The sequence below is a fragment of the Vicugna pacos genome, chromosome 18 (assembly GCF_048564905.1).
Source record: "Vicugna pacos chromosome 18, VicPac4, whole genome shotgun sequence".
Lineage (NCBI taxonomy): Eukaryota > Metazoa > Chordata > Mammalia > Artiodactyla > Camelidae > Vicugna > Vicugna pacos.
Window position 1 is genome coordinate 46,838,754 of NC_133004.1, and position 16,163 is coordinate 46,854,916.

Here is a 16,163-nt window from a genome sequence, read left to right on the forward strand (position 1 = left end):
AGAGGAGCTGGGGGAAACGGGATCACCTGCTGGGCTATCTGGGTGGTGTCCTGCCTGGCCAGGACAGCCCCCCTCCATGTCACATCCAGGAATAAAGTTGGGGCTCTGGGCCCACGGCCTCTGGTATGTGCTAGGAAAGGGACTTCCCCCAACCCCGGAGTGGGGCACCCAAGGGCCTTGGGGAGGTGCCCTTCCTCCAAGCCCTCGTCTCCTTCCACATCCGAGCAGCACCCACAGCTCAGACCCATCACAAACCTGGATTCTGGGCGGGGGGTGGCGGGGCGCACAAGGTGCCTCTCCTTGCAGGGGGACCCCAGCCCACCCATCTCAGCCCTGCCCTTGCTAAGGCTGCCAGGGCAGGGGCCCCAAAATGGTTGGGCTGTGAGTGAGGACAGCCACAGGGTGCCCTGCACAGCCGTGGGGTCACCCAGGGCCCTGGCCCACCCTCTCAAAGACCCTGCCTGCCCTGGCAAGTGCATCCCCCCAGGAGAGCCTTTCCCGCAGAACCCAGGTCCCCCGTCCGCCCTCACTGACCCATCTTCCAGATGCGGCAACTTGAGCCTCAAGAGGCAGGGCTCATCCTGGGACACGAGAGAAAACCCCAGGCCCCTAGCCTACCCGCCTGGGTGGGGCTGGGCGTGTGTGCGTGAACGTGAGGGTGTGGGGGTGTGTGTGTGTACACCCACGTGCTGTACCCAGAAAACCGACACCTTAACGTTCCGGAAGGAAACAGAACAACATGCACCGCCATCCGACCAGCGGGAGGACATCTCAACCAAGGCGGGGGCGGCGCAGTGACCAGGCGGCGCATCCACAGCTGCACACACAGCCCCTGGGCCCATCAGCAGGTCTGGGTTCCCCAGACACAGACAGACAGACAGACAGACAGACACACACACACACACACACACACTCTGCAGTCTGTATCTAAAATCACAACGCCCTCCCAACACTGGCTCCCGGCCGCCCAGCAGGGCCACGCTGGGCAGACCTGTACACACTGGCGCGGTGCCCGCGGCTCAGACAGCCCGACCCTGGCGGCTCCCTCAGAAAGGACCAGCGCAGCGAAGCGCAGTATAAAGGATTTATTTAAACTCAACAATGAACACAAACCTTCCTTTAAATCCCGTTTTTACAGTAAATAAAACCGCGCACTCCCTTCCCATGCATGATCACCGGGTATTAATCTACAACTCTTATTTTAATTGTGAAAAAATAAAGTGTTTCCCTTTTCGTAGTCATCCTGGGAGCGTCTGGCACAGCACAGGTGAGAAAGGACACCTCTGCCCGTTCCTGGACTGCTCGTTAGGTTAAAACCGCAAACGTCAGGTCAAGGGAATCGATCACCTGAAGGAAATAAATATTGCCTCCCGAAGGCAGACAGTTCGCAGCCTCCTGACCAGACGCCGTTTTGGGGTCTGGCCCCCGCGAGCTCCAGGGCCGGGGGCCAGGCCCCCTCGCCCCCCGCACAGCTGCCCCGCCGTGTGCGTCGGGGACGGGCTCTCCCAAAGCAGACCAGACACGGCTGGGAAGGTGGCGGCACGGCCAGGCCTGTGCTTTATTGGGGGTCACGTCAAGGTACACGGCGTCGGCCCAGCCAGCGCACCCGGCCGGCCCCACGACCGCCGCGCAGCCCCGCGACCCCGTGCTGGAGCCTGGCTGGGGCCCGGGTCCGGGACTTGGCTCGGAACCGCGCCCGCTGGGTCCAGGCGCGTCCGCCAGGTCCGCGGGGTCAGTCGAGCTCGATGGGGCTGCTGTCGTCCTGGCTGTCCTCGCCCTCCTGCTCCGAGGAGCCCATGAGGCTGCTCAGAAGGTTCCCTGGAAGGAGGCGCCGTGGGGTCACAGCTGTGCCACGCCAGCAGCCCCCCGAACCCCCGTTTCCCACGTTCAGGGCTGACCAGACGGCGGCAGCGGGCCCAGGACCCCCACCGCCAGCTTCCCTCCAACGGCCAACGTTCAAGATGCTGCTGGGGCCTTAGCAGGGAGAGACCCAGCTGCCTGTGGAGGGGACGCCGTGCAGCCACCAGGAGGTCCAGGGGCTGTCGGGAAGTGGCGCTGGCAGACCACGTTGCCCGGGGGCCAGCCCATGCGCACGCTAGCTCTCCAAGCAAGGGACACACCGCAGTTGGACGGGCCAAGGGTCAAAGACGACCCAGCTGCATTACCTGCTGTCCCCTGCGGGGACGCTCTTTTTCACTCACCTAACTTCAATGCAAAGAACAACTATCGTGCCAAGACAAAAATCCAAGCGCAAGAAGTGCCCCCAACCAAGGCACAGCGAGCAGTAAACGGGCGGGTGGCGCCCTCCGGCGTGAAGCCTTCCCAGTCCGCGCCTCGCGGCTCGGGAACCTTTCGAAGGGGCGGGGCGTCAGGCCCGACATGAACACCGTGACCTGACGCTTCAACCCAATTCTCAGACACACTGAAGCGTCACTGCAGTTCTGGGTGGACAGACGGACAGGCGTTGTAGAGGCGCGGACGTGAGGCCTTAGGACACGGGGTCGCTGGGGCAGGGGTCACGGAGCCACAGCTCGGAGAAAGGGCGTGCCCCCAACACCGTCCGCTAGGGCTCCAGACACAGTTCACGGCGGCAGAGGCTGCCGTGCGCTTTGGGGAGAGAGCTCCGGGAGAGGCTGGGCCACGGGGGGGCTCTGTGCAGACCACCCTTGATGGCAGATGAGGACACGTGCTCCCCCTCCCTCCCTGCCCCGAGGGCCGGGGAGGCGGGCCACCCGGGCAGGGACGTGGACGCACACGGAACACTGCGGGCAAGCCCAGGGGACAGGCCCTGCGGAGCCCACGCTGCGCCACCCGCAGCAGCCCCAGAGCCCAGGACGAGAGGCGGCGGCACAGTGTGCGTGCACGAGCATCTGTGTGTCTGCAGAGCCCCCTCAGGAAGGAGTGAGGACACCAGGAGACAAAGCAGGGCCGTGAGACAGGCTTATCCACCCCCGATCAAATGCAAAACGTAAGGATTACCAAGACCGCCTCTAAGTGAAAGAGGGTCCTGGCCCTGCCCCCGCAGAGGGCCGGAGTTCACGCACAACGCAAGGGGCGGGGGAGGCCCGAGGCCGCACCCTCGGACGGCAGGACCCGGGGTAGGGGGCCTGGCCCTGGAAGGCGGGGCCAGAGACCTGGCCCCCAGCACCCACCAGCTTAAAGCACAAAGGAACACACACTCTGAACAGGCCTACGGCGAGTGAGGGAACCAGACCGGTCGCCAAAGTCCCCGGGCCGCGTGGCCTGGCTGCTGACACGACACCCGTCCTGCCCATCCTTCTCGGCCCCAAAACCTGAAAAGCAGGGGACACCTCCTGCTCACCCATGAGGTCAGTGTAACCCTGACACCAAAGCCAGAGAAGAGACACTGCGAGGACTGGAAACCACACACCAGTGCCCGTTACGGACACTGAGGCGAGAACACGCCACACAACCCCAGCAGCCAGCTCGGCAGCACACTGCGGGGGCCGCGCGCCGTGCCCGGGGGGGACAGGTCCGGAGCGCGAGGACGGCGCGCCAGGAAGGCCAGCCAGCGCGACGCACACGTTCACAGGATGAAGGAAAGCCCAGCGCCCGCCCACCTGATGCCGAAGACGCATCTGACAAAACTAAACATCTTCCACAGAAGCACCCGGCAAGAAAGACCAGAAGGCAACCCTCTTGCGCTGTGACGTGAGGGGAGCCACACGTGAGCAGCCCAGGACACACCTCACGCTCGGAGGTGAGAGCCGGCAGCTTCTAGTCTGAGATCGGGAGCGAGGCGAGGATGCTGCTCCCTCCGCGCCCGGCACCGTGGCGGCTGACCCTCGAACAGCACGAGTTCGAACCGCGTGGGGTCAGCACCCTGAGCCCTGCCCCGTCCAAGGGCGGGCACCCTGGGGGGTCCAGGCAGAGAGTTAGGCAAGAAAAAGAAATCGAAGGGCTCCACTTGGAAAGAAAGCAGCAGAAAGTCGTCTTTCTGCAGATGCTACGATTTCCACGTAAGAACCCCTGAAGAGTCCGCAAAATAACTTAGAGACAGTTCCACTTACAGCAGCGTCCGAAGGAGTACTCGGTACCCAGCTCAGCCGAGGAGGTGGAAGACTTGGACAACGGACACCAGACACAACGCAGCGAGAAGTTACAGACGCAAACAAGCAAACACAAACACACCCCACGTTTGTGGACGGAAAGACCTCTTAGCGTTAAAACGTCAATACTGCCCAAAGTGGTCACAGGCTGGGTGAATCCTCAGCCCCAAAACATTCCTTCACGGAAACAGGAGCCCCCAGACTTCGCCTGCAGTCTCCAGGGACTCACGGAGCCCAAACAATCTTGAAGAGAACAAAGGTGAAGCCTCGCAACTTCGGGTGTCGAAACCTCCTACAAAGCCACCGTCGTGCGGGCCCGGCGCAGCGGCAGACAAGGACGGGGAGCAGCCAGCCCCGAGGCAAGACGGTCAAACATCTCTGACCGGGGCCCCCGCCCACTCAGCAATGGTGCTGGGACGACTGGACGCCACACGCCCAAGAACGCCGCCGGACCCTACACAGGTAACACACCAAGCAGGTCGTCGAGGACCTAAACGGAGGGCCTAGAGCACGAAAATCCCTAGAGGAAGACACCGGGCAAGAGCGTCGTGGTTTCTGGGAAAGGACACCACAGCGCAGCTCGGACTCAGTGACGCTTCAAGGTCTTGTGCATCAAAAGACCCTCAGGAAGTAGAAGGGCCTCGAGGGAGGGGAGGGAGGAGCCCGCTAAGGATCCCACAGCCCTGAGACGGCGGGGGCTCCGCTCAGTCTCACAGGACCGACACCAAGACTGAGCCCAGGCCACTGACTCCAGGGGATAAGGACGTGTCCCCGTGGTGGGCCCACAATAAACGCACCACCTGGTGGGGACGCGACAACGGGGAGCCTCCGCCCCGGGGCAGGGGGCGTTCACGCGCAAGGTCTGTACCTTCCTCTTAATGTTGCTGTGAACCTAACACTGCTTAAAAACAAAAATCAAGTCTTAAAAAAAAATAAAGGCAACCCACAGAGCAGGAGAAGACGTTTGCAAACCATGTATCTGATCAGGGATTAATATCCAGTACAGAGAACCTGTAATACCACCAACCTGATTCAAAGTCAGGCAGGCGACTGGGACAGACACACGCACACATGGCCATGAGCCCACGGGAAGATGCCCCATGTGACTGGTCACCGGGGAGATCATCAAGTCAGGACCGGCAGAGCGGGGACAGCGCCTCACACCGGGTCAGAAACAGCCAACAGCCAGTGCTGGCAAGGCTGCGGAGGAACCGCAGCCCTCAGGCCCCGCGGGCAAAGCGTGGACTGCAGCAGCCACTACGGGAAGATGGTGCGGTGGCTCCTCAGAAAACTAAACAGAACTACAGTGGCTCCAACAGTTCTGCCTCGGTGTGTCCCCTGAAGACAGAAAGCAAGGCCTTGAAGAGGTGACGTGTATACACCCACATCCACAGCTGCCAGAGCGCAGGCGGCCCAGTGCCTTCTACGGGGGGTGGACGACACAGTGTGGTCCACCCACGCACTGGAGTGGGATTCAGCCTGAGAAAGAAGGAATCTGACGCCTGCTACTGCGTGGCTGAACCCTGGTGTGAAACAAGCCAGACCCAAAAAGACAGAAACTGTGACTTCACTTATGTGAGGTCCCTGGAGGAGTCAGAGTCACAGACAGAAAGCAGACAGGGGTGTGGCAGGGGTCAGGGGACTCAGAGTCAGTTTAGTGGGGACAGACCCTCACTTTGGGAAGACGAGAAAGTGCTAGAGATCTTTTGCACAACAGCATGCAGTTAACACAACTGTGCTGTGCGCTGAAAAATGGTTACAATGGTAAACTGTATGTCAGGTGAATTTCAGCACAATTATAAAAATACCTGGTTTTGATCCTGTGGCCAATGGAGAGGGACCTCGGGGACAGATATTCATCCAGGAGTAGCAGGGCCCTCTGGCTCTGCTTGGGGGACCCGTGGGGGAAGGGGCTGGAGCTGCAACCCGCCTGCTGGGCCCCGACCCGCTCCCAGCCGCCCCGCTGCCCTGGCCCCTTACCCAGCAAGCCTCCGTAGGAAGATGTCTGCTTGGGGGGCACGCCGAAGAAGAGCTGTCCTATCCTGTCGAGGTACTGCGGGCAGAGCGGGCACGGGACACTGAGCCGGCCACCTGCCTGCAAGGCCACCCCACCGCCCCTCCAGGGCGGCCTGGGGTCCCAGCGCCCAGCCCGCCAGCCCCTCACCTCGTTGTACATGGGGTCCCGCCGGAGAGACGGCTGGTACTGCTCGCACAGCACCGTGAAGACTGTCAGCTTCCCCCTGAAACAGGATGGCCGGGCGGCTGGTCCCTCTCCAGACCAAGGAGAGCAAGTGGGACAGGAAACCATGCCCCCGGACCCGCCCCCCGCCCCCTGCGCCCACGCACTCACCCATCTACGGCCAGCAGCAGGAACCAGATGAAGTTGAGCAGCGGCTGCACGAACGGAGGGCCGCTCTCGATGGACGGGTGTTTCTGTGTGTACGTCGTGAACACCACAGACGCGCTGCTTTTGTTTTTCAAGCACAGAAACCTATAAATGAGAGCAGGGCTGTGAGTGGGAAGAAAGGGTCTCCACACACATCACCGCCCCACCAGCAGCCTGACGCCCTCTCCTAGGCCAGTGCCCATGTAGCCTTGCTCACCGAGGCCTCCCGCCAGGCCCTGTACATGGACCCACGGCCCAGGGAGTGGGCACCTCGGGGTGTCCATGGTTTTCAGGTGGGGAGAACCATGCTCAGGAAGGTGACGTGTACACTGCCAGCAGAGCCGTGATGCAGCGGGGTTCCCTGAAACCACACACCTGTCTGCACCTGCCCACGTGAGCACAGCAGGCCCGGTGCCAGGGCCACGAGGCCCGCCGGAGGACGTCCTCTCAGCCGGGCCTCACTGCGGGGCTGGGCCCATGGGGAAGAGGGACGTACAGGAAAGGGCTGGGTGATCCCGCAGGCAGGGCCAAGTCCAGCCCCAAGGAAACACTGGGCCCAGAGACCAAAGGCAGGCTCAGTGAGTCCTGGGTTTTAGAATGTTTCGTTTCCAAAGTCACAGATGTCAGCAACTAGTGACAGAGTTCAGAAGCCCTGACCTGCTGTGAACTCACAGCACACACACCGCTCCTGGCCCAGCACCTCGCCAGCAGATCAAGGGCTTCTCTGAGAGGAAATAAACACACTGATAAACACGCGGTGACTGTCCGCTGGGAGTCAGGCCCAAGGTCGCCTGAGTGGGCGCCCGGCCATGGGAGCCCAACAGGGACCCTCACTTGCTGCCTCTTCCAAAAAGATGAACTGGAAAGAAAACGGGGGTGGCAGCCTACCTAGAACTGGGGGGCGGGGAGCGGGCGGGGCCACCCCCGCATCGCCCTGCGGGTGCCTGGAACACCTGGAAGACCAACAGCCTTGGAATAAAAGCCCGCGGCACTTGCACCTCCACCCCCGGTACTGCAGGAAGCTGACTACTGAGTCCTGACACTCAGACCCCTAAACAGGAGAGACCCTGGGGGAGACGGAAAACCCACGGCAACAGAACGCTGATCTGTAACATAGAAAGTGCCTCCACTGCTCTGTGGGGATCTCACAGGTCAGCCCAAGAGGTGAGGGGACCGTCTGCTGTGCCCAGAGACTGGCAGTGGGTTGGGCTCGGTGGCGTGGGTGGGACCCCGGGTGACTTCGGAGTCTTCCTCACGTGCGGCTCAGCCCGGAGAGCGCCCGGCTCAGAGGCCATCCCCGGGCCCCAGGTGGCCACGCGAGCCAGGGTGGGACAGCAAAGGGCACGTACTGCAGGACGGCCTGGGCCACGAACATGTCCACCTCGCTGCGGAAGCCCCTGGAGGTGGCGTACTCCACCAGCATGTTGGCGCAGCCTTCTCCGTCGCTGGAGTGCAGGAAGTGGTACCGGGACTCACAGTAGTTCTGCTCTGCAGAGGGAAAGGGGACCCGTGAGCGCCCACCCCTACCCCGCTGCTCCCAACCCTCCTCCTAGACACCCAGTGGGGGGGGCAGGTCCCTGGGTGCAGCTGAGCCCCTGCCAACGTTCACACGAGCTGAACCCTAAGAAACAGCCCCGAACAGGCCCTGTGACCCACACAAACAGTGCTGTCGGCTGGATTTGGAAGGTGCCTCCCAGCTCAGAGCAGCAGCTGGGACCAGCCCAAGACCCCGCTGCCCACTGATGCACCCCAGCCTGCTCCCCTTCTCCACTCTGACGGGCCCTACACTTCATCCAGCGCTGTGCCAATTGCCTGCTCCTCCAGAGAGAGAGGTGCCCCTGGGCTGGGTCTGGTGATGCCGGCGCAGAGAAGGCTCCTGGTCTGAATGAAGGACTGCACGTCCCCTTGGGACCAGGACCAAAGTCCCCCGAGGCCTGAGAGCCCTGCCTTCGGTGGGCACATGGCTCTTCGACATCGCCACACTGGACCTCTGCCTCCACTGAGCCCCCGGCAGACGCTACACTGTCCCCAGTCCAAGTGGGGTCACCCAGCAGCTGATCAAGAAGGTGGCATGAGGCCCTGAGGCAGAACCTGCCTCCTGAGAGTGGGGCGTGTGAGGGGAGGAGGCCGCAGGACCGTGGGCAGCCAGGGAACCCGCCTCCGCTGATGTTCTTCTGTCCCAGGGTTTTCACTCTACGCCGGCTCCTGAACTACAAGTGGGTTCTAAATGCCTGTGTTTCACGAGGTGACCAAAGCTCCAACCTCCCTGTTTCCAGTAAACAACCTGGGCTGTGAACCTGGGCCCTGCCCAACACGCCAGCCCTCCTCGCCAGCCAGCTCTCACCCAGCATGACCCGACCCTCACTCCGGACACGCCCGGTGCCTACAGACGAGTCAGCCACCTCAGCTGGGGGTGCTGCTGGCCTCCAGCTGTGGGGCCCGGAGACGCTGTTGGCTCCCCACTCTAGGGCAGGCCACCCCCAGGTCCTCAGATGTGCCAGCTCCTTCCAGGCCACCTCCTCACAGCGGCACACAAGCCTTGCTGGCTGCACCACTCGCTCCTGGGCCGAGGCACCACCGTCCTGACCCCTGGTCCCACCTCTGCACGGACACTCCTGCCAGCTGGGCAAGGCGGCCCTTCTTGCCCCTAGATCACGGCACCAGCCCGGCCCCACCCTAGGCCAGACCCTCAAACGCACCCTCACTGGGCGTCAGCTCCCAGCCCCGTGCGCTGCCTTCAGGAAACGTGTCCTCTGCTTGGTTGGTTTGTTCCTTTCTCCCCCCTCCCTCCCTCCAACCCCCAAGAACAACCCTTTGGTTTCCAAGCATCCACATGACAGAGAAAGTCAGACAAGCAAGCAGGTACCTTCGGCCCTGGAGGCTCTTGCACGAGACCCCGTGAGCAGCGGGGCCCTGAGCCGCTGGGGCAGTTCTCCCATGGGGGCGCCCAGCCAGGCCATTTCTGGCCCAGGACCCAGGGCCCCTGCACTCACGTGGGCCCGCGGGCCCACCCTGTCACAGGGACAGGAGGGGAACGGCACCTGGCGGACGGCCCTCAGCACAGCCTTCCACATGCTCTGTGGGCCTCAAGCATGTTAACACGCCTGTACCTTGAACTTCAAATGCTTCACGTTACACGTGCGGGACCTTAACGTCCCCAGCCCCGCGCGGCCTCTGGGCAGCTCTGCCGCGCACTCTACTTCACAGCACTGGGCACCAGTCCCGCCAACTCCGGTCCCCAGACAGTCCCACGCAGCACCCCTCACAGGCCAGGCCAGAGTAACACCAGCGCGCTGGCCCCGCTGGCCGCCCTCCCCTGGACACGGCTGTTGGCTAACAGACCTCATTTACAAAGCCCGCCCACACTAGTGTCCAGAACGACAGACCTGCCAAAGTCCCACAGTGTCACTTGCCAGGCTGTGCCCACGGTCACCTTCCCTACACCTGACCCCACCCCAGTGACGCCCAGCGAGGACAGAGCGCGGTGTCCACCTGTACAATGGGCCCAGGCTCATAGGCCAACGGCGTAGATGAGCCCCCGGGAGTGCAGAACTGCCAACGGCCGTGTTCTGGCCGCTCCCCACTGCCCCATGCCGCGGGCAGGACCCCACACCGCACGGATGGAGCAGGCCCCGCACGAGCTCACTTGCAAGACAAGTGCTAGGAGAAAGAGAACCCCAGCCCTCCGGCACAGGCCTACCTTTCCACAGGGTGAGGGCCAGCAGCTGGTGCAGCCGGGGGTGGCCCAGCTTCCCGGACCCCCCGCTGGACCACTTCAGGGCTCGCGACACGAACGCCACTCGCTCCGGGGAGTTGGGATCCATCAAACTAAACAGCTTCGCCAGACTTTCTGAAACCCACACAGAGACCTTACCCGAGGAAACCCATGACTACCTCAGTTTCCCACCGCACATGTTACGCAAATTAACTGTTTCACTTTGAAAGGAAGCTAAGAAACAGCTGGCATGGTGGTGGCATCCCAGGGCCACCCCCAACTGACCTCACTGTAGCACCAGCCTCGAGGCTGAGCCCCTGTGGGGCGGCAGGCAAGGGGGTGGGCTGTGCTGGGAGCTGGCCCCAGCGGGCAGAGCCCTGGAGGGGGGACCCTCCTCTGCCTCTCCAGCCGGCAGCTCACAGGAAGGGCTCACCACTCGGGGCAGGCCGGGTCTCTGAGACCACGTGGCGGCCACCTTGCCTTGGTGGAGTGGACAGCACGGTGGCTCCTCTGTGTGTGGGGTGGGGGGCGGAGGGGAAGGGGGTCTCCATGTGGGAGCAGCTGCAAAACCGCCTTGGGCACCGGGCGGAGGGCTCACCCAGCAGCTCGTCAGCCACCTCGACTTCTGCCTTCTCCAGCGACTCTAAGACCAGCATGGACAAATCCGAGGCACTGTTTTGCTGTAAATGTAGAAGAGCACAGAGTCAGAAACAAGGCTTTGGCCCGTTTTTGGAAAACATGGTGAAGCTGGGCAACTGCTCTAGTTCCGGGCAGAAACTGGGCACCAGCTGAAGCTAAGAAACCACCCTAAGTACCGAGGCCTTGTAGCCTTAAGACCTCGGCCTGGGCCCACGCCCACCCGGCCCCGGCCCCAGGCCGGGAAGACCCACCTGGCCGTGGCTGAAGAACAGCAGGGCTCCCGAGCACATGAGTTCTCGGGCCTCGGCGTGCTTGCTCTGCGACATGTACCTGCGACAGGGGAGGAGCAGTGCCGGTCAGGCCACACAGACGTCCTCCAGGACCAGGACGGCCTGCTAAGCACACCCACCAGTTGTGCCAGTCAGACACCACAGGCCGAGCGTGTGAGCAGACAGGGACGTGCACGACGCCAACCCCCGTGCACGCACACCTCCGGGTTTGGTTCTGAGGGCCGCCTCGCCCCTAGGGGTCTGTGCGGGCTCCGCACGGGGGTGCCCGTGGCCCGGCTCTCCCTACCTGGCCCCACTGCAGCACTGAGTCCCGTGACGGGGCTTGGGGGGCCCTGTCTCTGCCCAAATGGTCCAGGTAGCACCTCCCTGGAGCAGGTCAGGGGTTTTCAGCAGAAAGGCCAGCCAGGAGCTGGGTGACAGACTGGGCCCCCAGGGCAGCGCTGGTGTCCTGCCATGCCCCGGGCAGCCCTCTTACCTCCACCCTGCACCACTTCCCACCTTGAGCACGTTTCTCAGCGAGCACAGAGCAGCCAGAGGCCGGCCTGGTACCACACACACGACAGGACAGAAGGGATGGCCCGCCCACCACAAACCAGACGCTGAGGGAAGCAGTGCAAGGCGGGTGCGGCAGAGCCTTGGCATGGGCGGTGCTGGGACGCTGACCTCACTGGCTACACTTGTCTCTTGACGAGCAGGCAGGAAACAGAACCGGCCAGTCAGACCTGCACATCCCGGGCCTGACAAGTCAAGACATACACTTTGGAAAGCAGCGCCGTAGCCCCTCTGAGACACAAGGAACCCGGAGGTGGCCAGAAGGCAGGGTCTGGGTCATCCGTCCAGCGGGCCTGAAGGTCAGGCGGGAATAACCACAGAAAGGTCTTCTCTTCAAAAGACTTAGGGACCAGAGCCCGCAGGAGAACACAGCCCCCTTCCAGGCAGCACCCAGTGGAGTCCAGCTGCTGACACGGGCGTGGGAGCAGAAGAAACCTGTACCCCAGAAAGAAGCCCGCGGCGACCCAGGGAGCAGCAGCCCCGCGCACGGCCACCCGCAGCCCACGTCTCAGCCGGGTCCGGTCCTGCCCGGAGCTGCCCTGCAAAAACTAGTCCTCCCGCTGCCACCCGCCCAGACACAGGACCCAAGTGACAGTCACTCCAGCAGGTCTCTGCTTATGATGGGACGGGGCCCTCCCTGGGCTCCTCTGTCTGAGGTCCAGCAAGAGGGAGCGGCTGACAAGTCAGAGGAGGATAAGGGAATCCCCAGAAGGCAGACAGACCTAGTTCGTGGGGGCAACATCTGCAGCACACGCCCCCGCAGCTCCTGCCTCAATGGACACGGGCGCCTGCGTTGGCGGCAGGGGGATGGCCCACAGTCCCCTAAGCTGAAACTGCCGGCCACGGATCAAGGGTGCTGAAAACCACAAGACGGCGGAGAGCAGCACCAGAGACCTTCACTGCACCGCACGGCGCTGGGAGCGGGAAGGGGCTTGGTTTCTCAGAGCCCAAACAGGCAAGAGGTGCCCGCCAAGACCTCGGTGGCGCCCAAAGCAGCCAGCACGCCCGCAGCCCTGGCCTCTGCTCGCTCAGGTGGGAGACCCCAGCCCACAGCAGGCCCCCGGCGGTTCCACAGCTTTCCCACACAGCATTCATTGCATCTGCGCAATCATTCATTTTGCTCTTAAAAAAAAAACCAGAACACAGAAACGAAAGCATTAACACTAATGATGAAAACGTGGGTGTCCAATGGAGCGACAGGCATGCGTCTCCCTAAGCCCTGCCCCACCCCAGCCCTCCACCACGTGTGAGAACACGTGTCTTAAGTTTCCCTCTTAAGAAAGCCTTCAATTTAAGAGGCAAAACGTCAGTAACCAACGTGAGGCTCAGGAAGGCCCCTCTCCGTCAAATGGGTGGGGCAGAGGCCCCTGAGGGAAAGCAAATGAGGGAAAGCAAAACAGCCATGGGCCACTGCACGCAGGGCAGTCGCAGCAGCCTGGGAAGCCTCTGGGCCTGGAGCCCGGCCCCCTCGTCCTGGCTGAAGCTCTGAGCAGACACGCCAGCGCCCACTGCCACCCCGCCTTCCAGGAGACACAGCCCAGCCTCCAGCTGACCCGCCAGACCAGCTGTGCGCCCCTCCTGTGCACACACCCCTGAAAGTCCAGTCTCCTGGGCGGCCCGATCCTTCCCCCTCCTCCTCAGACTGCTGTGGGGAATAGCGAAAGGGGATTAAAACAGCACAAATCGGTGGATTTGTCCAACAGGTGAATCCAATAGGTGAAAAAACTGTGGTCCGCCCACACAACGGAACACCACTCAGCAATAAAAATGATACACACATGGGTGAATTTCCAAATACTCACGCTGAGGGAATTCCAACGGTCAGGTAAAAAGAGCCTACGCTACGCCTCACCACACACAAAATCCCACCTACTGTGACAGGTCAGTGTGTGCTTGGGGGTTAAGGGGGAAAGACTCACCCTCGAAGGCAGACGAGAGCCTTAGGGCAGTGGATACTTTCAGTACCCTGACTGGTGATGATTTCTCCAGTAGATACACATGTCAAAACTCATCGAATTGTACATTTTATGTAAACACTTAAAAACACACCTTCATCTACAAAAAGGTGTAACGAAGTACCACGCTGGAGGTGCTGACTTCTCAGGGAGCTGCGACCTGTGCAGGGCTCTGGACAGGGCTGCACTTGCAGTCTGAACGTGACCAGGACCCTGGAGGGACAGCGACAACTCCAGGCCGTTTCAGGGAGGCCCCCGGAAGGCCACAACTGCTGGCATGACAGTCCACCGTGATCCCCAAAGAGGCCTGCGGCAGGCCACTTGCTTCTCAGAGTCCTGAAGGGGTGTGGGTGCACCCCAAATGACCCAGGAGGAAGCCAAGGCTCAGAGAGGTTCAACCAGGTGCCCTGGGCCATGGAGCAGAGGACGAATGCAAACCAAGGTCCGGGCCAGGCGGGTGGAGAGCCAGGGGTTCACCACTGCCCACATCACCACAAGTGCACCTGGGCGCAGGCACTCACCTCTTTAAAGCTGATCCAGGATCGCGTTCGTGGTCCAGCATGACTACAGAGCTGGCTCAGAGCAACCGAGGCCGTGTTTATTTTGGGAAGCTCCAATCTTGCTGATTAATCACTGGGGCAAATATTTATAAACAAATCCCCAAGACCAGCAAGTGCCAGGGCAAATCTCGAGCGCTGCAAAGCTCGGCATCGCACAGCTGACTGGCTGAGCTGCCGGGTGGAGGCTGCACGTTAGACTTTAGAAGCCCCCTACGTCTTTGGCTTGTCGCTTGAAGAAGAGTCAACCCACCGTACTGGGCCACGGAGTCCCAACACAGTATGGGGCACAAGGCTGTGTCTAAACCAGACTGTGACCAAAGCAGAAAGTGCTGCCAGAGATCCCAGCTTGACTCAACTTGCTATTTAAAGAAAAATTTCAGATCTAGGCCTACATTGTGAAAGGCAGGCCTGACTGCTCTTAAATATCATAGCGAAGCATTTACTGTTTCGCAGCAGTTTAGAAAGAAAAAGCACTCCACAGAACAGATTAAATCCTCTAAAGTCATCTTTAAATCCTAACAAACGGCCCAACTGTTTTCTGGCAGGAAACGTGAAGGTCGAAGGCATGTACCTAACCCACAGGAGCGCCCCGCACACGCAAAAAACGCTTGCAGTTACAGCAGAATCTGCGTGGTGATACCCTGCAGCCCAAAAGAAAACTAACAGGCCAGGCGCTCTGAAAACCCCAGAACCACGATAAAACACGGCTTCTTTAGCCCAGTGCATCAAGCGTCACTACAAACCCGGAGGATCCCCGAGGGCCGCGCCCGCACCCGGCCACCCTGCGGGGCTCGCCGCATTTCGAGGGCTCGGCGGCCGCACGTGGCCAGCGGGCAGCGCAGCGACAACACAAACACCGGGTTTACAGAAACGGCGGGCGTAGTGACAAACACCGACGCGGTGAGCACGGCGACCACAGCGAGAGACCAGGTCCGCAGCCTCGCGGCAGATTCCGGACGCAGGGCCCTGAGGCTCGGGGCGGGGGCTTCAAACCCAAGGGCGCCGTGGCCGCGCCGGGAGGTGGCGGTCGGCCCGGGCAGGGGCCGGGGTCAGGAGCCGGAGCCTGGGGTCTCGGTCAGGGCTCTGGGTCGGGGTCCGGGGCTCTGCGCCCGGTGCTCGGGTCGGGACCGGGCCTCGGGTCTGGGTCAGGACTCAGGGCCCAGAGTGGTGGCCCGGGGATGGGTCTGGGGTCGGGGTCTCCCTCCGTGCCGCAGCCCTCCCACGGCCGCCGGCCCCGACCGCCTCGGCGACGGGCAGCGGCGCGGGCCAATGGGGGCGCGGGGCGGCGCGGCGCGGCCAATGGGAGGCGGCCAGGGGCGGGGCGCCGGGCTCGGCGGCCGGGCGGAAAGCCCTGGAAGGCGGCGGCCGCGGCGCGGCGGTACCTGAAGAAGAGGGTCCGGTACATCTGGTGCGCCTCGTAGTAGTCGCCCTTCTCGACGCTGGCGCGCAGCTTGCCCTCCACGCGCTGGACGCCGCCGCGATTGCGGGCGCCGTTCCGGGCGCTCTCCTGCTCGGCCATCGCCGCCGCCGCCGCCATCGGGCCGGCGCTCCGCGCAGGGCTGACGCTGTCGCAGGCGCGGTCGGCAGCGCCTCTCGGCTTCCGTCCCGGCGACCGCCCGATGCCCTCTACGGTGGCCCGCGAGGAGCCGCGCGTTGCCGGGGGCGGGGCTAGACACCCACGTGACCTCGGCCCACGTGACCTCGGGGAGGGCCTGCGGGCGACGGCCGGGCGGGGCCGAGAACGGCCACGTGACTGCGGGCCGGGCCGGGGCGGGGCCGGGGCCAGGTCCAGAATGGCGGCGCGGAGGCTGCCGCTCCGGTCCCAGGGCGCGCCCGGGAGGACGACTGCGACTGTCGCTGCAGCCGGGCCTGCGGTCGTTGAAACTAGGCTCTTCCATAAAAGCCGTGCTTCCAGCCCTCAGCGGGCCCGCCGGCGGGAAGCCGGGGGCAGCTTCCCGGACCCCGGTGCTAGGGGCGGCGCTCGGCCCCGGCGTGC

General features: G+C 62.7%; 1 protein-coding gene across 3 annotated transcripts; it reads right to left on the reverse strand.

The window, feature by feature from the left end:
* Window positions 1-1,070: 1,070 nt before the first annotated feature.
* Window positions 1,071-15,815, reverse strand: GET4 (guided entry of tail-anchored proteins factor 4). Of its 3 annotated transcripts, none has more exons than XM_072943498.1 (9): window positions 15,550-15,815; window positions 11,062-11,140; window positions 10,770-10,851; window positions 10,157-10,306; window positions 7,806-7,944; window positions 6,421-6,561; window positions 6,235-6,310; window positions 6,051-6,123; window positions 1,071-1,818 (listed from the first exon to the last, which is right to left on the reverse strand). In XM_072943498.1, exons 1-9 carry the CDS (start codon window positions 15,702-15,704, stop codon window positions 1,733-1,735), a joined length of 981 nt encoding a protein of 326 aa, XP_072799599.1. In that variant the 5' UTR covers window positions 15,705-15,815; the 3' UTR covers window positions 1,071-1,732. The 3 variants fall into 3 exon arrangements, with proteins under 3 accessions (XP_072799599.1, XP_072799600.1, XP_072799601.1); XM_072943499.1 differs by lacking the exon at window positions 15,550-15,815 and adding an exon at window positions 14,129-15,431; XM_072943500.1 differs by lacking the exon at window positions 15,550-15,815 and adding an exon at window positions 13,702-13,847.
* Window positions 15,816-16,163: the final 348 nt, after the last annotated feature.